The sequence below is a fragment of the Exophiala spinifera genome (assembly GCF_000836115.1).
Source record: "Exophiala spinifera strain CBS 89968 unplaced genomic scaffold supercont1.5, whole genome shotgun sequence".
Taxonomy (NCBI): domain Eukaryota; kingdom Fungi; phylum Ascomycota; class Eurotiomycetes; order Chaetothyriales; family Herpotrichiellaceae; genus Exophiala; species Exophiala spinifera.
Genome location: NW_015622517.1, coordinates 2,187,548 through 2,212,186, shown reverse-complemented (window position 1 = coordinate 2,212,186; position 24,639 = coordinate 2,187,548). Strand labels below are relative to the sequence as shown.

General features: G+C 51.9%; 9 protein-coding genes across 9 annotated transcripts; 4 read left to right on the top strand and 5 right to left on the bottom strand.

Annotated features, from left to right (window-relative positions):
* Positions 1–249: 249 nt before the first annotated feature.
* Positions 250–2,082, bottom strand: PV08_07364 (uncharacterized protein; the record flags this gene model as incomplete). The annotated part of the gene is made up of 1 exon (XM_016381694.1): positions 250–2,082. The coding sequence occupies one exon, from the start codon at positions 2,080–2,082 to the stop codon at positions 250–252; it is 1,833 nt and encodes a 610-aa protein (XP_016234796.1).
* A 1,503-nt stretch (positions 2,083–3,585) lies between these two features.
* On the bottom strand, positions 3,586–7,783 carry PV08_07363 (uncharacterized protein; the record flags this gene model as incomplete). The annotated part of the gene is made up of 2 exons (XM_016381693.1): positions 3,586–7,680; positions 7,730–7,783. The coding sequence occupies 2 exons, from the start codon at positions 7,781–7,783 to the stop codon at positions 3,586–3,588; spliced, it is 4,149 nt and encodes a 1,382-aa protein (XP_016234795.1).
* A 618-nt stretch (positions 7,784–8,401) lies between these two features.
* PV08_07362 (uncharacterized protein) lies at positions 8,402–10,555 on the top strand (the record flags this gene model as incomplete). The annotated part of the gene is made up of 1 exon (XM_016381692.1): positions 8,402–10,555. One exon carries the CDS (start codon positions 8,402–8,404, stop codon positions 10,553–10,555), a length of 2,154 nt encoding a protein of 717 aa, XP_016234794.1.
* Positions 10,556–10,925: 370 nt separating this feature from the next.
* PV08_07361 (uncharacterized protein) lies at positions 10,926–12,572 on the bottom strand (the record flags this gene model as incomplete). The annotated part of the gene is made up of 1 exon (XM_016381691.1): positions 10,926–12,572. The coding sequence occupies one exon, from the start codon at positions 12,570–12,572 to the stop codon at positions 10,926–10,928; it is 1,647 nt and encodes a 548-aa protein (XP_016234793.1).
* A 641-nt stretch (positions 12,573–13,213) lies between these two features.
* PV08_07360 (uncharacterized protein) lies at positions 13,214–16,262 on the top strand (the record flags this gene model as incomplete). Its single annotated transcript, XM_016381690.1, has 2 exons — positions 13,214–13,282; positions 13,344–16,262. The coding sequence occupies 2 exons, from the start codon at positions 13,214–13,216 to the stop codon at positions 16,260–16,262; spliced, it is 2,988 nt and encodes a 995-aa protein (XP_016234792.1).
* Positions 16,263–16,730: 468 nt separating this feature from the next.
* PV08_07359 (uncharacterized protein) lies at positions 16,731–17,791 on the bottom strand (the record flags this gene model as incomplete). The annotated part of the gene is made up of 2 exons (XM_016381689.1): positions 16,731–17,627; positions 17,738–17,791. 2 exons carry the CDS (start codon positions 17,789–17,791, stop codon positions 16,731–16,733), a joined length of 951 nt encoding a protein of 316 aa, XP_016234791.1.
* A 376-nt stretch (positions 17,792–18,167) lies between these two features.
* Positions 18,168–19,820, bottom strand: PV08_07358 (uncharacterized protein; the record flags this gene model as incomplete). Its single annotated transcript, XM_016381688.1, has 2 exons — positions 18,168–18,525; positions 18,586–19,820. 2 exons carry the CDS (start codon positions 19,818–19,820, stop codon positions 18,168–18,170), a joined length of 1,593 nt encoding a protein of 530 aa, XP_016234790.1.
* Positions 19,821–20,741: 921 nt separating this feature from the next.
* Positions 20,742–21,745, top strand: PV08_07357 (uncharacterized protein; the record flags this gene model as incomplete). Its single annotated transcript, XM_016381687.1, has 2 exons — positions 20,742–20,907; positions 20,961–21,745. The coding sequence occupies 2 exons, from the start codon at positions 20,742–20,744 to the stop codon at positions 21,743–21,745; spliced, it is 951 nt and encodes a 316-aa protein (XP_016234789.1).
* A 543-nt stretch (positions 21,746–22,288) lies between these two features.
* On the top strand, positions 22,289–24,493 carry PV08_07356 (uncharacterized protein; the record flags this gene model as incomplete). Its single annotated transcript, XM_016381686.1, has 1 exon — positions 22,289–24,493. The coding sequence occupies one exon, from the start codon at positions 22,289–22,291 to the stop codon at positions 24,491–24,493; it is 2,205 nt and encodes a 734-aa protein (XP_016234788.1).
* Positions 24,494–24,639: the final 146 nt, after the last annotated feature.

Sequence of the window (24,639 nt, the reverse complement as noted above, 5' to 3'; positions counted from 1 at the left end):
GAGAAAAGAGACTGGGAGCAACATGAAACAAGATGAACTCGTAGAATAGTGGCATTGTCTCAAGTATGTATGTGTGTACTGCTGTGTATAGTACTCGGATATATAGATGTGACAGATAGCTGGTTTAAGGAAACTGGTCTACAACGAAGGTGCGTGACAAAGACTGGTTCAGAAATAATGGGTATCAAAATGAAATTTGTGTCGAATTAGGCAGAGGTAAGGTGGTGTGGTACGAGGCTGTCTTTTGATTTAGCGAACAACGTTCTCCTCTGCATCTGGCAAACTCTGCTCATTGCCCAGCTTGGGGTTCCTAAGACAGAGAGAGAACCCGATCAGAAGAACAGCGAGACAGATACCCGTGATGCAAAGCAGGCGCTGGGCATGCTGGTACGCGGCAATGATGGCAGTACGCTCAGGCGTGCCGACGGGATACTCGGCGATCACGCCAAAAGGGTTCGCGTACGTCGAAGCAGCCAAAGTCGAGTTGCCCAGCGGTGCAAGGCGGTCCTCGAGGGTCGAAGGGAGGACGTTCGTCCAGATGGCGCCTGAGACACATCCGCCAAATGCAGACCCGATGTTGTACGTCGCCAGATAGAGGCCGGTGATGACGGCGACGTGCTCGTGTTTGGTCGCGGCCTGGATCGACGCCTGTGCAGGGTAGGGGAACAAACCACCGGCGAAACCAAGCAGGACCTGGGCACCTATGACGCCGGATTTGCCTGAGGAGCTGGGCGAGCCACGGTAGTGGATCAGCAGGCCAAATGCGACCATGAACAGACACGTGCCGGCGACGATGAACCATTTAAGGCGGCGCACCTTGTACACGATCATGCCCAGCACGAAACCCGTGATGACGGACGTGAAGCTGTACAGGGACGAGACTCGCGTGGCGGCCTTGACGCTGAAGTCAAACGCCACGCTCAGGACAGTGTAAAGGTAGTCACCTTGCATGTACCAGGCAAAATTGAGCGTGCAGGCGATGCCGAGCGCGCCCCAGACGGCGCGGTCCGTCAGTAAATCGAAGGGGACCAACGGGTGAGGAGCCCAAAGTTCCCAGAAGATGAAGGCTGGGATGCACAGGATGCCGATGACGAGAGGGGCGATAACATGCGCTTCTCTCCATTTGCTCGACACACCACCAGCGATCGTCAGAGGGACCAGGATCAGCGCAAACACGGCGATGAGCAAGATGATCCCAACGACGTCTAAGGACCAGAACAGGCTGACGGTCAGTTTGCGTGCGCCGAGCTGTTGGAAGGGTGATTGGTACTTGTCGAGGACGCCGGCTTTGCGAGCGCGACGACCCACGATGAACAGGGTGATGATCAGAGGCAGTGCGCAGACCGGATAGATGATGCACCACATGCCAATGCCCCATTTCCAGGTCGTGGAGGCGAGGACGGCCTCAGTGATGTCGCCGGAGACCCAGGTGTTGATGATAAAGGGGAGCGCGGGGATATAGCTGAAGAACAAACGCGCGCGGAGAGACGTGATGTCGGCGATGATGACTTCGACGAGCAGGATGATCAGCGTGTACCCGATTTGGTAGAGGACAGAGCCTCCCGCGAAGGTTGAGACGTTAGTAGCGACAGCTTCGACGATGGTTCCGAGGGTGTAGAAGAAAACCGAGACACAGACCAGCTCGAGACGACCGAAGACATCGGCGATTTTGGCACCGGTGGGTTGTGCGGCTGCGGCAATGACAGCGCGGAGGACGTTGATGGTTGCGAGGAGCGAGTGTTCGCCCATGTCTGCCGTGGCGGTCGTTTGGAACGTGTACCGGACTGTGCCGTCAAGACCATACGCGTAGGCTACGAGGAAGACGCCGATGAATAAGAAGATACGGTCGGTCAAAGTCAAAACCTCGCCGATGGCTTCGATGCGAGCCACACCAGGAGACTTGTCGCCCACTAGGAGGATTGAATCTCGGCGGGCGCCTCCTTCTCCTCCGGGAGGAGGGACCTCCTTGTTGGGTCCAGCATCGCTAGTGGTGTTGTTGTCATGGAAAGGATTCTTGGGATCCTCTGGTAGTATCGTTGTTGTTTTACCCTTTGTCGTCTGTGACTCGTCTGAGAAAGACATGGTGTCGGCTGTGTACGTGTGACGCCCAGGGCACACAACCAGGGATGTGCTGGCTTGTGGACGAAGTACCTATGCCAATCTAAGGGCTCTCACGAGTCTTACCTTGGAATGGGGGAAGAGGCAGAGAGGGGCGACAACGTTCCTTTTATGTTCTAGGATACCGAAAGCACCTACGCATCCGTTAGTTCGTTCCAGGCTAGTAGTTTTCATTGAATCAAGCCACGCATGGTCTGCTCGACGCTCTCGAGATGGGGAATCGGTGGCCCCGAGGGTCGAGGGTCGAGAGTATCCAGCCAACGGGGATAAAATAGTCCTCTCTGCATGGGTCGAGACGCTCGCGCATGGACTCCAGAAGCCTCCTGTACCAGGACCATATCGCCCTACGAGGGAACCGACGGCACGATGGTTTGCTGCCCAGAACATTGGCGACGATGAGCACTGGAATCCAGTGGAGAGCGAGGTCGATGGACGATTGGCTGTTATCTTATCTGATGTAAAGTTTTTCGCCGCTAAACCCGAAACGCTCCAGCGATGCTACACCATCGATGTCACCAAGATGATTCAATCCCATCGACTCCAGTGCCAAGTCGACCCCATCAGAGAAAATCTCACAACTTCTGGGCCGTTGGCGTCTTGGTCTCGGTCATAGCGGCCTGGTAGACCCGCGAAGCCATTGCCCTTGGCCTACACGGCTCCCTCGAGAGAGCCCATTGCTCGGATCGCTACGGGTTACGGAGTAAAGTACAGAGACCCAGGTAGGTCCAGAGACGGTCCAGTCCTGTACAACAGGGACGTGTCTGCGCCATTTATTGAGCGATGCTGGACCCAGCTACTTGGTCGTGCTCTGGTTTGAGAGCCAGTCACAGCACGCCGACGATCAGTGATGAAACCATGATGCCAAAGCTACACAATCTAATCAGAGATCTAATCAGATGGAAGGAAACCCGGGGCGATGACAGACAATCGCTTCTCATCCGCCATCATTAAGAGTCTTGTTGTTCGCTGGTGTGGAAACCAGATGCCAATCATGTATCGCCGAGGACAAGAGAGGCTGTGGCAACAGTACCGAATATTGAAGCTACGAGAATTACGTCCTTCCCGGTGTCCTCACTACAATGCTATTAAGGGCCGTAGTCAGTATTGAGCTGGTTGCGCCCTGATGCGCTACGGGAACAAATTTAATGTCAACCGCGGTCGGAGTCGCCGAGATGCAATTTGTGAGTTCTAGCCATAGAGGACCATCTATTGACTTTAGCCCCATTGCACAGTCTTCTGCAAAGTTGTCCGAGTATCGGAGCCATTACATGCTTTTCATTACCCCATTGGTTGTTTGCTAGCTTCCTGGGTCATTATATGGAGGAAGGGCGCTTACAGCCTTGGAGTCGTACACTTCAAAGATCCTGGTGGTCCCTTGGCTGTCCATACTAGTGCTGACAAAGCAGGACAGTATGCACGAGGAGCTCGTGGCTCTTGCAGATATTCTTCTTTCTCTTACGAAGTCATTTACATAGCCTCCGCAAGGGCTTTGCTTCCTCGGACAACAGTTGCGATATGCCATGGGAGAGTTTCCTTCGACGGATCGACACACCCTCGCGACACACCCAGCGTCAAAAGACCACGGTATTGCTTGATGATGTCCTCCAACAAATCGTCCGGCGCGGCCTGACCTAGCCCACCCGATACTGGAGGCGGCAAATACACAAGACTAACTTCGAGGGAAATGAAGCCCTCTTCAACCTTTGCGCCTCTTCGCTTTAGCAATACCGCGCTCACTAGAGCTGGTCTTATGTCCATAATGCTCTTTGATTGATTCAGTCCATAGGGTAGGAGGATTCCCCAGCTCTCCTCGGCAGGATCGAGTAGAGTTAAGTCAACTTCGACGTTGGGATCCAAACTAGGCTCTGGAGGAGTTGGAGCGTTGATCAGGGCAGAACCACTAGGAGTAGGCGTCGCCGGGATATGTTGATCAGGCGACGTCACTCCTGCTTGTGGGGTTGATACAGGAGTGCCAAAGATGTTTTGCCCTGCCTGCACCAACTTGCCAGCGACCGTATGTGGGAAGACCTTCAGCTCCGGTTCAGGACTCGCTGCGAGGAGCATGGGCGAACACCTTTTCTGGACTGCTGTGGCGCTCTCAAATATCTGACGCCACTCCTGAAGCTCCGCAGGGGCATAGAAGCCATGTTTTATGATTCCAAGGCGCCATAGTCTTCTGTTTTTGCTCATCAGATCATGAGACACGAGCCACATTTCCCTAAAGACCTCTTGTCGCGGTCGACCCTGGATAGAGTCCTTACAGCGCGTGCAGTAGGACATGCTGAGAGATACATATCCTAGTTCATCTGCCCATGCCGCCGTAATCCACCGGCCATCGGGCGTGGCTGAGTATGCAAGGTGAAGATAATCACCATTGTTCGATAGTGGAGAAGCAAAAGTCGAGGCAAGTTGGAGATGGACAGGATTTTCCGCCTTTGCCAACGTAATCGCGGCGTCGCTTGCAGCTGGTGAGCGACTTTCTTCGATTGGTGGTAGTCGATTGTAGACCTCGAGAGCCAGCTTCAGGTATGCTTGTTGAGAGGGAACAACTAGCGACTCCGGACTGGCCACGAATCTTCGAGGGATGATTTGCAATGCCATGTCGGTGATGTTCTTTTTGTCTGCATTGGTTGCAAATGATTCGAAGAGGCAATTGAACGCCTTGCACATTTCAAGATATGCGGCTGGACTGTCGTCCTCACTGACCATATATATGAGAACCGTGCCAGACAGATCACTAGCTGTGGCTAGCATGCTCCCCATCCTTTGACACACCTGACGGACAGTCGACGACGCTTCTGCTGTGGTATTGTACGAAATTCTCCCGTCATCGGCTTCGTTGTTGAGCCGACCGACGGAATGTAATCCTAATGCGCAGCTATTATATGTATCTGACATCCTCTGTAGGAGATTTGAGCAACCGTCAGCCACCTCTTCGCCTTCGGGATGGATGCAGAAGGCTATGGCGTTTTTGAGGCCGTGAGCAGGTTGTAGGTTCAGGGTATCCCAGAAACTCAAAATAGGCAAAGAAGCAACAAGTGGCTGCTCGGCGCGTTTCATGCAAACCTGGCTTGGTTGCAACTTTGAAATCTTTCCTTGCGGTCTCACATTGGGAGTGTCTGCTTTCAAGGAGATTAGTTGAGACAGCGTAAGTGGGCTTGAAGCACTACCGAGCCCCCCCAGATCGGCGATAATGTCGAAATGGTCGTCAGTCAGTGTTTTGTGCTTGTACTCTTGATCTGCATGAGGAACTAAGGAAGTCTGCGAGACCTGATCCACAAAGATCTGTGCGACTTGCAGAAAGTTCCGATCGACAATCTCGTCAGTTTGAAGGGCACGATCCAGCACAGGGAAATCGACGATAGGTGTAGGTTGTATTGCAACAGGTTTCAGAGCTGCGAGAAGCTGCTTGATGTCTGCCTCGGCAGCAGCCTTATCAAACTCGCTTTGATGGGTGACAGTCGCCGGAGATCCTGGGTGGTACTCCGTCCATGCACATGAAGGAACGAGTGCCTTCTTGCCATTGGATGTTCGATATGGCGAAGAAAAATCTTCATCACTTGATTCACCGTCATTGGATGAGCTTGATGCCGAGTGCCTTATAACCGATGAAAGGTTCAGGGAAGAGTTGGGGGAGAAAGCTATCGGATCGGGGTCGAACCAGAATCCGCCGTTGGCTGTGTACTTGTAATCCCGCCAAGATGGTCTACCAGATCGCTGGACACTTTCGTAGATGCTCGACCGACGACGGGGGCCCGTTCTTTTAGACGACTGCTCTCCACCATCCAAGGCTACACCCTGTGTTGTCTGTGGATTACCGCGCTCAATCTTGCCAGTTTTACGCGACCCAGAGACCTCAGCATGGTCAACCGGACCTGCCGACTCCTGGTGATGAATAATTTCTGAAGGCAAAATCACTTCTGCGGACTGTTCCACGTGATTTGCGTCGATTCCATTCTCGTGTGATGGCGCTTTAGTGCCAGCATCGCCACGTATATCATTCATGATAGTGTCGACGTCCTTCACACCCACATCCGCTGGGTCGGTCATTGTTGCTGATATGGCTTTGATATTGGCACCAGGGCGATCAAAGAAATCCCAATTCGGTTCGTCGGCTGGGTTTCCGGGTCCAAATTGATCCTCTGGCATTTCGTCAAAGAGGTCTTCGTCATAATATCCACTCATGGCGCTGTCGTTATTCATTCCATCAAAGTCATGCATCTCCATGTCAGATCGTCGTACAGAATCAGAAGATTTTCCCGGCAGATTCGCCGGAGTCATTGCGATTCCGTCCACGGAAGAGAGTCCAGGAACGCTATGTGTCATGATGGCGTCTGGAGGAGTTGGATATACAGTTTGACTGGCGGGAAAGGCTGGTGGCCCAAAAGGCTGGAAATGTTCCGGATCGTCAAATGTGCCTGTTTCTGCAAAAAGCGGCTCGTCGTCATCATCGTCATCAGCTAGGTTGGCCATGTGGCTCTGGTCGTGAGCGTTGGAATTATCGTTGGAAGTTCCAATGAGCCACTCTCGAACAAATCGTATAGGATCCTGAATGCCACCCACCTGTTCAGGCAGCCCAGGGCGTTCATTGTCAGGAACAAAGCAGAGACTAGAGGGCCATAATAGGGTCTTCCACGAGACTGGCCCTAACATTCCGCTCGGTGTCGTTGAAACACTGGTGTTGTCGGCTGGAGGCTGCTCGGCGTCGTAAACTGCAACTTGTACTTCTACCCACGTAATTGTTCCACTGTCGAGACTTATATCTGCATGCTCACTTAGCCATGCCGGTAGAACCTCTCTCCATAATTCCTTCTCTTGTTCTACGTCATGACTAGGAATGATATCCTGTCCTTCATCGTAGTCGTTGGTCGTCAAGGTAGCGCCATTTGTGTTGTTCACCAGGCGAGCCACACGCCCCAGCGGGGCCAAATAGACAGGATAGCCGCCTGGAGCTGCGCTCCGTCTCAGATCAAAATCTTGTCCAACATCGAGAACCCGACGAAATGCATGCTCTCGGTCCTTGACAATGGTCAGAATGATCTGGCCAGTCGGAATGATTTGTAGATCTATTCTGTAAAGACTCCAGATATTTTTAGGCCCAAAGCGATCAACTTCAGACTCGGACACATCCCGCCTGGCGACATAAAGCTTTGGATCGAACTGCTGCACAGCCGTATCACCATTGGGAAGGACTTTGATGCTCGAGATGATGGCAATAGTGAACAAGCGGTACAGTCGTGCTTGATCTGGTTTCATCAAATCTGGCAAGCGCGCTGCCGTTTTATATGCAATTGTACAGGTATTGCTACGAAGAACATAGCCGAACTTTGTCAGCAAGGTCTTCTGGTCTTTGGCGTTGGTAATTTCGACCTTTTTATAGAAGGTAAAGAGCTGACGATTATCAACGTCAAGGGCTGCGAGAATAGAGACTTCTCTAAATTGACGTTCCGTCTTCCGTAGCCGTGCTAAGGTGGCTTCTGGCGTTGATACAAATGCTGCCGGGTCTTGTGAGGGCGGAGTTGCGACTGTACATACAATATATGCGATCTCGCCGAAGTCATTCTGCAAGCAAATTTAGCAATGGAAGAGAGACATGGGTTCTTTCTCCTACAAGAGTATAAACGTTGGTAGCACAATTGCTGGGGTAATCGAGATTCGTAGCCATTCCTTAACCATTCGGCGGAACCAATATCATGTGCCGACTGAAGCACGAGAAGACAAACCCAGGCCAGATTTGGTGCATTCTAGTATGAAGGAGGTGATAATGATGCAAGTTCTGCCCCCCAACCTCAGCAATCGCGTATGTAGAAGGTCGTTGCCCTCGGAGGACAGGCTACAGCTTGAGCTTTGATTCCAGGGTGGCGTCAATTCGATCAAAAGCCCGGGATGAGTTCGACGGCCAAAGACGAGGGAGGTTGGATCCAACGGCAAATTCTCTTCCAATGAGTGTTATAATGGAAAATGAGGATACAAGAGGCCAGCTCCAATCCACGGTGATGAAGTCGAAGACATCGAGCGATGTTGCTTTTCGAGGCGAGTAAGTTGACGAGTCCGACACGTGACTGTCGGCTGAACATCGGGAAATTTGGGCCGGCAACTTCAAAATTTTGGCGAAATTCTCCAACCGAGACGGTGGCCAGGTATGTATGAGTGTGACGACTGCTGCTGAGCGACGAAGTTCTTTTCTTGCTGCGGTCTAATGTTGGAACGTAGGACTCGAGTCGACAACTCACCCCTTGGCCCCCTCTAATGCCCTCCTCCACAAACCTCTAAAACCCGAAACATGAGACTCACCAACAGCGCGGTGCCAGTATACACCGTCGCAGGCGCCTCGACTTCACGGAGCCTTCCGGACTGGCTATCGCAAAAACAAAAAAGAAAAAAGGATCCTGAATTTGCGAATAGGGTAGAACTCTTGCAGGATTTCGAGTTCGAGGAAGCGAGTCAATGTATTCGCATCAGCGAAGATGGCGAATGGGCCATGAGCACAGGCACTTACAAGCCACAAATCCATACACACTACCTTCCAAACCTGGCCCTTTCCTGGACGAGACATACGAACACCCTAAATAAAACATTCTTGTTCCTCTCGTCGGACTACTCCAAAACCGTGCATCTTCAAGAAGACCGGTCTATCGAATTTCACACTCCTGGAGGGTGCCATGATTCTCTTAGAATACCAAGGTATGGCCGAGATCTTGCGTACGACCGAATTAGTACCGACCTTCTTGTTCCTGCGGTTGGAGTCAACAGCAATGGAATGGGCGAAGCCTTTCGAATAAACCTCGAGCTTGGACGTTTCATGAACGCTTTCGAAATAGACGTCGGAGGAGATGATTTGAATTCTGTTGGCGGTGGCGCATTACAAGGGGGCATTAGAACAGGCTCTGTGAATACAGCAACGATTGCCGAAAGCAGCCACAATTTATTCGCGTTTGGGACATCGATAGGCACGGTCGAATACTGGGACACTCGATCGAGAGCACGGGTGGCAACTCTAGCCATGCCCTCCGACCTTGATGGTCGCCCGGAGGTCACAGCACTCCAATTTCACCGGTCCGGCATCAGTACCGCAGTCGGAACCTCCTCTGGCATGATCTACCTGTATGATCTTAGGTCTCCCGTGCCTACCTTGAAGAAGGACCAAGGCTATGGATACCCCATCATCTATCTTGAATATTTGACCGCCACAAGCTCAACACGGGAAACTGTTTCAGAGCCAAAGATCGCCTCTGCCGACCGACGGATCCTCAAATTATGGGACGAACGAGACGGGACGCCATGGACTTCTGTGGAACCAGAGGTCGACATCAACTGCGTTGCATGGTGCAAGGACAGCGGCATGTTTTTAACCGCCAACGAAGGCCGTCACCAGCACTCATTCTTTATTCCACAACTTGGCCCGGCTCCGAAATGGTGCTCATTTCTCGATAACGTGGTCGAAGAAATGGCCGATGATCCTAATGATCCACATGCTTTCTCACGTTCAAAGGTTGGGGAGGTCTATGACAACTACAAATTCCTCACTTCATCCCAGCTACGTATGCTTAATCTGGATCATCTTGTTGGTAAAACAAATCTTCTGAGGCCGTACATGCACGGCTTCTTTGTTGCACAAGGCTTGTATGAACAGGCCAGGCTGATTGCAAATCCCTCGAGTTGGGAGGAAGAAAGAGCCAAACGAGTGCAAGAAAAGATCGACAAAGAACGCGAGAGCAGGATTCGCGGCAAGAAGAAGATCGCTGCCAAGGTCAACCGGAAGATGGCCGAGAGAATTCTTGAACGGGAGGAAAAGAACGAGAGAAAGCGCGCCGAGCGTGTTCTCGCGCAAGGCGGAGATGAGAATGCTACACTGGAAGCTGCCGAGCCTGAAGAGAATGGTCTGCTTGCAGATTCTAGATTTGCCAAACTATTCCAAGATGAAGATTTTGCGGTTGACGAAACATCCAGAGAGTTCCAGCAGCTTAATCCTAGCACCAAAATTGCTCCAGCTTCCAATCTAGATCGAGAGAAGGGACTTACTGCTGTCGAAGAGGAAGCGATTGATGAGATTCCAGGATCAAGTGACGACGATGAAACTGATGAGGATCAGGGAAGGAACAGGTATCGAACAACGGACAGAATCTCGTCGGCAGACTACAAGCGGGGTTCAACGAAAAAGCAAAAAAAGCGTGACCAGGTGAGGATGCAAGTATCTTCAACCTCGAAGCCGTCTGCTAGCAGGTCCCGTCATGATCGATCGTTTGGTTCTCGGGCGGAGAACGCTCGTCCCATGGAACGCACCAAGCGCAGCTCTGGGCTTAATGGTGCCGTCGGTGACAAGGTTATTTCATTCGATCCCAGTACCAAGAAGCCCAAAGTCCCGGAGAGGAGGGCTAGCGGTGTGTCAAAGCAAGACCGAAGAAGCGCTTCTGGCAACACATTCAGACGAATATGAGGCTAGAGGACGGTCATACCAAATCCATCATCGATACCCAAGCTCTCGGTCTGTCGTACTCTGTGGATACCATGTTTGAAACCTACCAGGCGCAGCACAAGGGACGCTTTTATGCACTGTGTAACCATGAAATCCAGCCAAGAGGAATGCGATGATTTGGCATTGTTTGCAGCTCTAGGATGTGAAAAGTCCAGACGAGCCTGGCTTAAAATCAGTCATTCTCGAACTCTACAATTACCCTTCCAAAACACAAGCGAATTGCAAATCCAAAACAAAGGAGACGCGCCCAACTTACTCGCCAAGTACAGACTGATGATCAACCTCAGTTGATCAAGCGGTTTCAACGGCTAGGATGATGGCCTCGGCGAGGCTACCGTGCTGCCGTACCCTTCCGCCGTTCCTCGAGCCCAGCTTGAACATCCGCATTGACCCTTTCAATGGCTTCCTTTGCCCCACCCCACTTCTTCCGTCCGTTCGGCCTTTTTGGTTCGAACAATCGATATACATGCGGCGACCAGATACCGTGACACAGTAGTTTGGAGAATTTTGGATCCGACCAGTATAGGTTCCAGGCTTTCAGACTGAAGAAGCCCAGATAGCTGTCCAATTCAATACCGGCAGCACCTTGAACCCACGAATGCCAGGGACCGTTGCGAACGCTTAATCTAACGATCTTGCCGTGCGGGCTGAGTGAGCGAAGTGTGCTCATGTACGATAAGTGCTCAGAATACCATTTCTCCATCTCGGTCTGCGATGGGAGCGTCGGGGTGTCAGGCTTGTTGGACCACAGCTGTGCGATTGCCATGGACGACAGATCAGCTAGGAGGAATGCAGGAAATACGATTATTGCGACGCCGATGAAGGCCAGGCTTGAAGGCTGCTCAAGAGAGAATATGTTCTGATAAAGGCGCGGCGTCTCGTTCAATTTGACACCTGAGTCGGCTGCGGCGAACGTCGAGTCCAAGGAGCGCGTGGGATCGTACTTTCCTACAAAAGAGTAGTCTAGGGAATATCCCGTGCAGAATATGATGGTGTCTACGCTGACGACTGTCCCGTCCTCCAGTTCAATTTCGTGGTCGTTGAGGACTCGCTTTGGGGCATGCACGGATTCGATCTTGCCTCTAGCCAAAGCTGGAATGAGTGTGTCCGAGACAGTTGGATTCTGGTGCAAGACCGACGGAGCAGGGCTCAGACGCCATTCGGGCGGGAATGATCCAAATTCTTTTTGTTGAATCCCAGTAACCACACGGTCCATGAACTTGACCGACATGCTGGGCGCCACGCGGTCGAGGGTGTCTTTGATTTCCATCTTGCGGTAATTGAGTGAATGGTCTAGCGAGGTTCCATCTTTGAGGTAGCGAGGCAGGACCACCGTACCTCTACGATGCGAATAATATATCTTGCTTGCAGTGCCGATTAGCGACGTCGATGTGTCAGCCGCAGAATTGCTTGCTCCCACGACCAGGACTCGCTTGTCTCTGAACAGCTCGGGCTGTTTGTATGCGATTGAATGAGTGATCTCTCCCTTGAAAAGCTCTCGACCAGCCAAGTCAGGCATGTTGGCTTTGTGGTTCGGTCCAGTGGCTATAATAAGTTTGTCGAACTCCAGTACCTCGGGGTCTTGCGCGCTGGGGAACCAGACGGTCAAACGCCAGCAGTTGTTGGCATCGTCACGGTCGACAGTCTGGACATTGGTTGAGAGGCGGAGATGCGGATGGAGGTTGAACGCATCGGCATAGTCGTGGAGGTACTGGTCGACCTGAGCAGCCGTTGGATAGGAGTCTGTCCCAGGTGGGAATGCAAAGTCTGTAAAGCACCCGCGTTCTCGGGATATGTTGACGACTGTAGATGAGAGGGCAGAGAGATCGTGTTTAGCCGAGTAGTGCCAGATCCCTCCGATGTAGTCGTTGCGCTCAAACCCTGTCACATCGAAGTCCTGTTCCAGGAGATTCTTGACCGTGACGAGACCTTGGGCTCCAAGACCGATGACTGCGACGGACGGTTGGATCTTGGCCATGACTGCCTGTGGATCGGAGATGTACTAGCCCTGCGAGCACTAATCCTCCATCGAGAACTCAGGAGCCCTGATATATAGGATACTAGTCTTATATAGGTGTGATACCTGGTGGGTTCCGAGAATCGGAGAGGACATTAAAGCATGGCATTGGTAAGGTTATACCTACAAGTGGTGGAAGGCGTCTGAAAGTAGTTGAAGCAGGGACGAAAGTTCACTGCATTGGCCCTTGTCCATTGTTGATTTGACGTGCCATTTCTGCAACGTGTAAAGTACGAGTACGTGAAGAATGAGGGCGTCCCTAGTTAGGAAGTTCTCCGTATTCGTACCCGTATTCGTATTAGTATCCAATGAATGAGTTGAGACGCAGGACGAGGCTGAGAACGACGAGGCTGAGTGACGTCACCAATGTCACTCCGCAGATAATGCTCTGATCGTCGGTCCATCATTCCCTTTGTCTCAGAGCATTGGGCAACCAGCCTCCCTCGACAGCCCATCGCATCTCTCCGCCGACATGAGCTTGGACTGTTATGTCGCTGTCACCGCACCTTGTATACTTTGTTCGTTCTAAGACAAGAGGAGGGAGATCTTGAACCCAGGTGCTCATGGCTGACAGTACAGTTGAGCATCTTTGAGAGTTCAGCATGCCGATAACTACTGTGGGTGTCGGTGCCGCAGTTACTCCAACTGTTGTCAAGACCTGTATATCGCATGTAAGACGGACAACACTGAGCCCACGGGCGATGCCCATGCATGTGCTGACGAAACACACAGTATACGAATCGCAAGCCGCGACGACACAAGCCCACTGCCCACATTTCGTACGACGAAGGCCTCCATCTAATACGCCGATTCCTCGATTATGCCTCGCACCACACCCTGGAAGACTTGCAAAGCTTCACGGGACAATGGGTGCCGAGCCCGTCCTGGGTTAGGACTGAAAGTGTCACAATCGACCAGGAACACATAGACAAGTCGGCGAAGACCATTGCGGACCAACTGGGCCCGACTGGCATCGAACAAATAGGAGGCACAAAATGGTGGCAATGGCGGTCAGGCGGAACCGACTTAAAGGCAGAATGGATCGAGATGCGCGCCCACTACAATGAGCAAAAGCGCAACGGGACCAAAAGCCGACGGATCATGCTGTACATTCATGGCGGTGCATATTTCTTTGGTAGTGTCGATGAACACCGTTACCAGATGCAGAGACATGCTCGAAAACTGAAAGCCCGTGTATTTGCGCCCAAGTACAGGCTCGCACCACAGTATCCCTTCCCATGTGGTCTTCAGGATTGTCTAGCGGCGTATCTGTACCTGCTGACTCTACATGCGCCGTCCGAAATCATTCTAGCTGGAGACTCTGCAGGTGGTGGTATGGTAGTGTCCATACTGTGCCTACTCCGTGATCAGGGGATGCCTCTGCCTGCTGGTGCAGTGCTGATATCGCCTTGGGTCGATTTGACGCATTCTTTCCCAAGCTGTGCCGGAAAGGCTGACTTGGACTACATTCCTGATCACGGGTTCATGCACAAACCGTCCGCTTCGTGGCCGCCTCCAAGCGACGATGAACTAATAAAGATCAATCAACTGGCGAAAGCCGGTGATGGGTCGGTCGTAGAAGATCCTAAGTCTTCTGGAGCCGAACCCCCGCCTTCAACCTCTCCGATCCAGCACCAGGACACCAGCCCAAACAATGCCGTTCCGACAAAAGGAGGTGGAGAGGTCTTGCCAGGGCCGCAGCTTCAACTTACAATTGAGCTGGATGGGAAAACAGTAGTCCTCAAGGACCAAATACAGATGTACACGACTAACCAATTGCTGGCACACCCTCTCGTATCACCTGTTTTGCAGCCTTCTTTAGGTGGGCTTCCTCCAGTATCGATCCTTACGGGCGGAGGAGAAATTTTACGTGATGAGCAGATTTATCTTGCTCACAAAATGGCGAATCCTGCAAAGCATCCCCTTGGAAAACCTTACCGATCACGATACGACCCGGATGACAGGATCTTGAAGATGTATAGGCCGACACCGGTTCAATTACAGGTGTGGGACGATCTTTGCCATGTTGCACCTACACTGTCTTTCACGCGGCCGGCGAAGTACATGTACAGGTCGATTGCTCAATTTGGAGCTTGGGCCCTAGCAAGAGCCCAAAGGAGAGCAATCGAAATTCTGGATGACGACAGCATCTCAATCATTTCCACAGAGAGCGACTCTGCGTCTGCGGATGGCGACTCGGAAGTGGTGCAAGGGAACAAGGTCGGTCTAGATCCCAGCAAGACAATAGGTTTTGTTGGTCGAGCAGGAGAGCCTCTTCCCCCATTCCAGAACCACATGCTGCGTCAACGGGTCGATAGAAGTGGTAAGATATACCCTCTCTCTGAGCCACACGATCTTCCTGCGCTTCAGATGCACCCTGATGAGGTAGGGGTGGTCAAGCAGGGCCCCGTGAGAAAGTGGCTTGAAGCTAGAAAGGTCTGGGATGCCAAATACGCACATGTTAGTCGGAAGGTACAGAAAGAGCGGACCAGGGCTTTGGCTAACGGTGAGATCAAACCTTTCGAAAGTGGAGAACGACCTCCTGCATGCGCGCTTGCCAGTCGCCGAACGGACCGAGACCTTGTGGTCAAGAAGAAGCGTAAGAGCAACTTGTTGTTCATGTGGTCAATGTGGGGAAGCAAGCACGACGAGATGACCCTCAAGCGAGAAGCAGAGGCCGAAGACAGCCAACCAGCTCATCTCGACCGAGAAGTATCTGCGACACCACCACAAGGTGTGGTGATTGGGCACGTCGAAGGGACTCCATTGGGACCCGAAGAGAAACCAGCATCTTCGAGAGCTCGCAGTTCCACTGGTGGGAGGAGCATGAGTTCGAAGCGCCGGGCTAGTGAGGGTCGTGGACGAGGTCGAGCACGAACTATTTCGGTGGCTGATAAAGGGCAAGTTGACAGTCAGCATCTACCACCCGCTGTAGAAGAGTCACAACCAGCGGCACCGTCGATGACTACTTCTGGGAATCCTACAATCCTCGCAACGACGACATCTCTCGAGGCCCATGACGGTCGAGCGCAATCTCCTGTTTCCTCGCTGCTGTCAGCGGGGTTCATTCCCAAGTTCAAGACGGCATCTCATCTGCGCGATGACTCGGCCAGCATAAAGACAGGCAAGAGTCTTGGTGTTGCGAGTGACGACGCGAGTACTCGAGCATTATTTGCTGAAGCAGGCGTTGCCTCGGAGATCGACAATGAGTCTACGGTGCTCGATTCGAGATCAGTAAGGCCCAGTGCAAGGCCGGGAAGTCCATTGGCGAGCGACTTTGCAACCTGGACTCCAGGTGATGATGGCGATGACGACGAGTTTAGGACGAATGGCCAAGGCCCCCACGATGGATCAGACACACCCCGAAGCCATCGGAGTCTCGAGCGTCTGCAGAGTCATCAGCAAGATGAAGGAATGGGTCGATTACAGCCTCTAAGGAGTCCTAGCTCGACTGCTGTCGTCAGAGCGGCCGGTGTCGTCGATATAGTACCCGCTGGTGAAGCCGACAAGAATGGTTCCACAGCTAAAGGGGAGGATATACTGAACGGCACCGACACCAACGGCACAACCGACGTCGAGAAGGTGTCAAGACCAAAACTATACGATCGTGCCGACACGGCATTCAAGACAGCCATGGAAAACCCAGTGTAAGGAAAGAAGAAGACGTACTGAAGAACATCCCTTGGGTAAGTATGGTGCGCGTGTACCACATGGACTTATTGATGGCACTTTGACGGGTTCATTTGCTCAGACATGATCATGGGTGTTGGCACACGCTTACTTTTCTGCTAGGTTTAGGTTTCTCTTGTCCAGGACTCGTCAAGTCAGAGGATATATATATAGAGATAAGTCTATATATATCCCCGAAGTGTAAAATATAGATAGTAGTATTTGTAGTATATAAATATACAAAAGAAGTGTTTTGTGGACTGGATCTGTCATACATACATCAATTATACCATATGAGTTCAACCTGTGTCCCCGTCTACATTGAATCACTTGTACCGTCGTACAAGTGCCACCTGTTGATGTGTGTACCTGTATAGGTAGTTTGAGAGGAAAAGAAGAATACGTATACAGGCACAGGTACGGATGGGTACTATTGTGGTACGTTGGTGGTCAAGCCCAGTCCAGCCCAATCTTCCTTGCCACCTGCTCTGCTATGCGTTCATAATAGCGTGTGTTGACCTTGACGCCGCTCGCCTCCTCCGCGACGACGGTGGGCATACCGCGATCCGCGTCGGCGCAAATCCTCGCGTCCAAAGGCACATCGCCCAGGAAGTCCACGCCGAGGTCGCGCGCCTTGGACTCTGCACCGCCGCCGCCGCCGCCGTGCGAGTGTGGATGTGCAGCAAACACCCTCGTCTCCTCGCCGCACTTGGGACACACGAAGACGCTCATGTTCTGCACCATGCCCAGCACGGGGATGTCCATCTTCTTGAACATCTCGACGCCCTTGACGGCGTCCTTGAGCGCGATGTCCTGCGGCGTGCTCACCACCACGGCGCCCGAGAGCGTGACCTGCTGTCCGATGGTGAGCTGCACGTCCCCGGTGCCCGGGGGCATGTCGAGGACGAGCACGTCCAGGCCCGGCGACCAGTCCACGTCCCAGAGGAGCTGCTGGAGCGCCTTCATCACCAGGAGCCCGCGCCACGCCACCGGCGCCGACTCGGACGGGAGGAGGTAGCCCATCGACATGCTCCGGACGCCGTGCGAGGTCAAGGGCACCAGGCGGCCGGAGGGCGTGGTCGTGGGCTGCGAGATGGACGGGTCCGTGAGGCCGAGCAGCGTGGGCACCGACGGCCCGAAGATGTCGGTGTCGAGGAGACCAGTGCGCAGTCCGTGGCGCGACAACGACAGCGCGAGGTTCGCGGATAGCGTCGATTTGCCTACGCCGCCCTTCGCGGACGACACGGCGATGGTGTGTCGCACATTGGGGACGGGGCGTTTCGCGGGAAGGCCGCGCTGGGCTCGGGGAATGGTAGGTGGTGGTGGCTTGGAGGATCGGGGGAGACCCTGTGATAGCACGAAATAGATATAGCGTTAGAGGGCATGTCTGCGGTTCGACTCTTGAGAGAGAGTGTGTGGGAGGACGGACGGCGAGAGGCGGTGGGTGCTATACGTACTAGTGGGTTCTCATGGCTCAGACTTGTCGCGCAGGTGCTGAAGCACTTGCGCATAGTCTTGAGATTGTATGTTCTGATGGCCACTGCAAGTCGGCGTTCAGTGCATCGTGCGTATTGCAGGCGAGAGTGCAAAGGGGCTCGAGAGGCGCAGAAACATCGAAGTTGGAGAAATATCAAAAGACGCGGAGACCATTGTTGATGTCATACGAAAATTGGAGTGTCACGTGTCAGGCTCTTTGGGAGCCTTGTCTGCACTGCAAGAAGGGGGGCCAGATATCACCATCATGAGGTCTGGAGTATAAGGATCATACCGTAAGGTTCAAGGGGTAGATAGAACCGGAGGTTGCTTTAAAACACCATGGATGCTTCGCTACATCCATTCAAGTCGGAACTGTTCAACGGTTTATGTCCCCTGGCCATTCTATCCCACTCATTTTGCGGTTTCATGTCCTTGTCGAGATTCATATTGCTCGTGCCCAACCTGCGCCTCGACTTCCTCATCATCTTTGCCAGGTAGTCTATCGACGGTGCCAAAGACGATTTCCATCTCCTCCAAACTCTTGCCGGTGGTTTCTTTCAAGAAGAACCAGCTGTAGACAATGATGGCGTAGTTGAAAATAGCAAACATGAGAAATGTCCTCCAGCCAATGTTGGCAATAGCATGCGGCGTAATCTGGCTCATGACAAAATTGAACAGCCATTGACTTGCTGCACCAGTCGCGATGCCGATCTCGCGGATGCGGTTCGGGAAGATTTCGCCAATGTATAGCCAGGGAAGCGGACCCCACCTGGAGAAACAGTCAGTGCAAGCTCAAAACAATCGCCAAAACAAAAAGTCAATCACTTACGACATATTAAAAGAAAACGCTTCGAGATAGACCATGGCAATACCCGCAGCTCCAGCAGAGGTAATCCCATTGGCAGAGTCCTCGGGTGGATGAGTATCAACGATCAGAGCAATGATAAGCATGAAACTTCCCATTGCAAAAGCTCCAGCCATAAATGGAATACGTCGACCGATGGTCTCGACGAAGAAGATGATGAATATCGCCACACCGGCCATCTTGACCAGACCAAAGAAGCCAGTGATGAAGAGTGTCTTGTTACCTGCACCAATAGTGGCGAAAATCTGAGGCGCATAATACGCCAGAGATGTATTGCCAGTCAGTTGTGCTGCAAGCTGGATTGTAACAGCGATGGCCATCCTGTATCTGTTTGACGGCAGAAGAACTTCCTTCCAGGTGAGACCTTCAGATTGCTGGATCTCGAGTTGGACACCGGCGAGGATTTCTGAGAACTCGGCCCTGATTTCGGGACTGTCAACTCCTCCTCGAACCCAAAGAAGCGAAGCGTATGCTTCCTCATTGCGGCCATTCTTAGCCAGCCACCTAGTAGATTCTTTGACGAGTAGCATACCCATGCCAAGAAGGGCACCTGGGACGAGCTGGAGTCCAACAGGGACTTGCCATTGCGTAGCAGAAGCATCTGACAAGCCGGAGCTGGCAGCGTAATCCACCCAGTAGCTGATACAGACACCAGTGGCGAAGAAGAGTTGAAAACAAGAACCAAGCTTTCCTCGAATCTCCTTTGGTGCCATCTCTGCGGAAAACATGGGGACGAGCACAGTTGCAGCTCCCGTGCCCAAGCCTGCAATGACTCGGCCGGCATAAAAGAGTCCGAGGGAATGACTGTTGACGACCTGCATGATCGTACCAATACAGAAGACGACGGAGGCAATGATGAAGCCCATCCTTCGACCCAACCATGATGTCAAGGGCCAGATGCCGAAACAGCCGAAAAAGGCTCCAGCTTGAAGTATCGAAACACAGTTTGAATTGACCTGTGTCTTATCCTTCTTCGAATAGCGGAAGTCCTTCTGGAAAGAAGGAAGAGTCAAGACTCCGCCCACAATCCCGGTATCGTACGCGAACAGGAACGATCCAATACAACAAAGCCCGACGACATAGCAAGCTCTGAAGAGCCCGAGTTTCTTTCCCATGGTGATTGTCTGTTGAGCCGGTGATCTCGACAAGTCTGAGGACTCTGCTTGATTGAGAAGGTGGTAAGTCGCTGAAGAAGACATGGCTGGGTTCTTATTTGAGCTCTCAGGTACCAATACTACCCTACCAGCCTCAATTCGCAGCACATTGGGACTTTGCGCCTCGTCGCGCGTGGGTTGTATTGAGAATCAGGAAATGGTGAGACGATCACCCCATCACAGCCGATTGCCGGCGGGGAAAGCTATCTCTTTGATAAAATAGGTATGAGGACATGCAGATCAGCACTGATGAACGGATTTGGAGACGGTTGAATGGTGAGACGAAATCAAGGCTGGTTGTACGACCACCGCTGGATAACGACGATACATGAGATATCCTGGCGTACGTGCACGAGTAAGAGCGTCAGGCAGTCTCTTATCCTGGTCCTTCACGGGTTACTATTGCAAGTGACCGAGGGGACTCGAGCATCGTCGATATGGATTGGTAGATGATGTTGTAATGGCTGAAGCACGCCATCGGCGTCGTCTGCAAGATGCGGAGAGCAATAATCGGAGGGGACTGGCACGCCGCTTTAGTGCGCCATTTACGCTAGTTTATTTAAGTGCTAGCGTGTTTGGGCACTCGGGAGACTTTCCCTGAATGGCACGCTTGGCTCCCTTCCTCATCGTATGATGACATAGTAACAGGTACAACATGTAGACGTCTTCTGCGGTGTCTGACGCTCCCACTGTTAACTCACAATATCATATACCATTACCTTCGTACGTCTGACAGAAACGCTGTCTTCTTATTGTTTCTCCTTATGGACCTCAGCGCACTCTCTGGTCAGCACAAGCAAGCTGACCATGTTTGGTGAGCGCCTTCATGTCATCTTTCTGTCTTGCCTTTCAGGCCTCCCATATTGGTCAGGAGTCTTTTGAAATATTCTTCCATCAACTTCTTCCTCTACACCTGACCCAGGAATCTGCCTATCAATATCGCCGCCTCCTAATTCGGGGTGCAACATGAGCGGCAACGACATTCTATTCAAGACCTGCGCCCTGGTGGGAGCTGGAACGCTTGCATCTCTAGGCCTTGGACTCTTATCGGCCGTCCGTTACCAACTTCATCGCTCGACCTTGCATCGCTATCGTCACGGAAAGGAACCCTGGGTGTTGGTAACTGGTGCCAGTAAGTTTGTGGCCCATAACTCGTGGGCTAGCACAGTATCTAAGTATCACAAGGTGATGGCATAGGGCTTGCTTTCGCGCATCAGTTCGCGCAAAGTGGCTTCAATGTCATTCTTCATGGTCGGACCGAGGCCAAGTTGAAACGAATCCAGGCCGAGTTCGAACAGAAGTACAGTGATAGAATATTCAAGATATTTGTTCTTGACGCGACCACGCCTCCGGGGCCAGAGTTTGACCGCGCTGTTCTCGATGCTGTCAAGGACCTCCGTCTGACTGCATTGGTTCATAATGCTGCTGGCTCGGGTGGAAGTCAGGTAGAGGCGAACGTCATTGAAGATGTTACGTCTCGAGAAATCGAGGGTTGGATTAACGTCAATGTTCGATTCATGTCGCATCTAACCCGCCTTCTACTCCCGATCCTACTTCAGAATCAACCAGGTCTCTTGATCTTCATGAGCAGTGCCGCTGCGGATTTTACCACCCCCAATTTCGGACTATACACAGGTGCAAAAGCCTTTGTTGAGGGATTTTCTCGAGTCTTGGCCTTGGAGATGAAAGTCAAGGGTCATGACTTGGAGGTCAAAACGATCTCCACAGGCATGGTGGCAACGGCTTCTTCAGGCTGGAGTGAAAAGGATATTTCCTTCTCGAGACCAAGTACTACTGATTTTGTCAAGTCAACACTGAAGACGATCGGCTACAACAGCGTGAAGGTTACGCCATATATTGGACATAGACTCCAGTTCGCATTCTTTAACAGCTTGCCATCTTGGGCACAGGAGAAAATGGTGATGTCCTCTGGACAGAAAGTCAGAGACAAAATGGCTAAGAGGAACTGAGACTCAATATCGTGTATGCTCTCAGGAATTTCACCTTTTGTGGAGGGTGAATACATTATACGGACGCAAAGAACGACATCGAGAGGTTTCTCAGAGAGTATGGGACCGTTAGAACGGAGTCTATAGTTGGATTCTGAACCTCTTCTGTCAAGGTCCGTTTGGTGGGCTACACAAGCCTCATGGTTTCCCCTCTTTTCATTTGGTCATTTCTTGCGTACATGATATGTTGGCGCCCCCTCGGCGCTAACAGCATCAATGGCACGTGTAACTTTTTCACACTAAAAGTGAGGCTGAACCATTGCCCTCGCCTGGATCCTTGTCTTCTTCGTCCAATCTAGACATGCAAAGGACGTGATAAACCCCGCAGGCCAGCGAAGCCCTAGGCAGCACTGGACAACTTGGCTGGTTCACAGCCTGATCATGCTACTCGGTGGGATTTTTCTCTACAATATGTTCGACAATCTTGCCCTCACGCAATGCATTGCCCTGGACGTTAGTCCATTTTGCTTCTGAAACAGCAGTGTCGTGGAAGCCTGAAGAAAGATGAGCAATAGCCAGATCTCCGCCAGCTGGACTCTCCAGCATTCCTCAGAGTCGGTTTTGTCCTTCGTACAAGGCATGCTTACAGCCGCCACCAGTGACAACATCCAACCTCTTGCCATTTTGGTCGCCGAAGCATTCGGGAATACTCTAGCAATATGTCAGCAAACACAGATGCTGGTAGAGAAGGAAGCGGGCAAGCGGCACGTCTCGCACGTCGTTAAATTTCTCCATGCCAAGGTTGGCTATGCGGCAAACGATACAGCTTTCCAATTGTCCTTGACAAGTGCTGGTGTGAGGTTTATGAGTCTCGTTGCAGCACTCCTCTGCACTGACGACATCCTCAATGCTGCGCGGGCGATCGAAATAATGATCAATGCCACTTCGAGAAGCGACCAACTCATGCCCACAGTCTTCCAAATCCGAGACCTCATCAATGCCCTGGATTACAAGCTTCGGAGACTACAATTTGCTGAAAGTCTCGCTGGCTGGGAGCACTATATGGCAACTCATACAAGCTGGCCCCACTGCTATCTATCCTTGGAAACACACCCGGGTCCTGAGGAGTTGGCTGCCCTGGTCGGCGCATTTCGATCTATGGAGAGAATTGGGGACGCTTCTAATATCGTAATTAGAAGTGGCAGGCACCATGCGTGGATTATTGCCTTCACGAAATGGTGCCTTGGATACCCACCACATGTCATTGCCGAGGATGGTACCGTTTTGGTTGGACAAACTCCCAGCAAGGTGGCGATGATAACCCAGATCCATCCCTCTCTGGCCATAGAGGTCTTCCGAGCGGTCCAAGGTCCGTCTGAATTGTGGAGAAGTTTAGAAGGGCCTTTGAACCATCTACATTGGAATGGCCTGATATCAGTGAAAGCTTACGGTGCTCGACGCTTACGATATTATGGCCTTCATACTCAGCAAGAATTTGCTACCATGGCGCGGGTCTTATTCACTTCCACCAAACTCGCCACGACGCGTCTCATATCTGTGGAAGGTGAAAACACGGAAGACTATAAGCAGTTCGGTGCAAACATATGGCCTTCAGATTTGGAACTTCATTCGACCATTGCCTCATTTTGCGGGCTAGATTATCCGCTCACTGAGTTTCCAGAGGACTTGCCTGTATCTGTGTCATCTCTGCGCACTTACGAGGACCGACTCGTTGAAAAGCGTACCTGTAGGTTTGATGCGCCGGACAACCCTATGGACAAGCCCTGCAAAGTTAAATCCGTTCGTCATGCCATCGTCGATATGACGACGGACATCCTTGCTATTGCAGTTCTTGACTTTGACGAAGATGTCCGAATCGTCGCATCACGAACCACTTACTCTGACTCCCTCTCCAAGTCCATTCAAAGCGCTTTATATGGGCCAGACACCTCCCGAGACGACCAACCCCGCCGAGAGCACACCCTTCGAGACCGTAAAGTTTCGATCCCAAGTATATTTGATGTAAGCCTTTCGCTTCTCGGCCACACAAGTTTATCTCCCGGCACAGGCGAAAGGCGCTTCAAGTCCAGACATCCCACATTCGTAGCCAAGGCCTTCGATAATAACTCTGCAAGTCATTGGGTAGCATCAGCGTCCATGGGCCAGGTTGTCTACCCAGCGTACTTCGACTCCTGGAACGGCCCCATCAATAGTCTACCACTTGCGAGATTGCGTGTAGGCCCGGGGTCAATTCTGTACAATGATCGCAGGTATGAGTATGTCGCGTTTCACCCATACGATACTCTTATTCTCGATGAAATTGATTCTCATCAAGATTTCCCGTGTCAAACTCCATTGAATCTTCTCTGGGATAGAAAAGTCCAATGGTGTATCAAGGAGGAAGATGGCTTTCTATCACTGGGAATGGGATTGACAAACTCCTTCACGAACCTCAGTCCGATGCGAGCGCTACAGACGGCATGTTTCTCGCTTTTCATACCGGCTTGCACACATCCACCAGATAATCCTTTGCCAAACGAACAGCCGTACAGTGGAGCCAGGTTCATCACACCGTTTTACGCATATCTTTTTTCAATCAAAGAATCGCTTCCTTCCATTAGTATTGTGGCAGTGTCTGAAGACGAAAGCCTGCGCTCTTTTGCTCTATCCACTGGATGCCCAGCTGTGGTCAGGGGCTCCGCCTGCTTGAAATGCTGTGTGGACATATATCTGAGGAACAAGGATCACTGCACTCATATCATCTGCTGATACCAACATTTCCGAGCGAAGCTACGAAGGTGATCTGGATTTTGGCGGCGTCATTCGAGGTCCGAGGACACGGTATTGCTCGGACCAAGGCATTACTAGTGGCTGGATATCGGAAACGGGGATTAAGGACCGAACGCCAGATATTG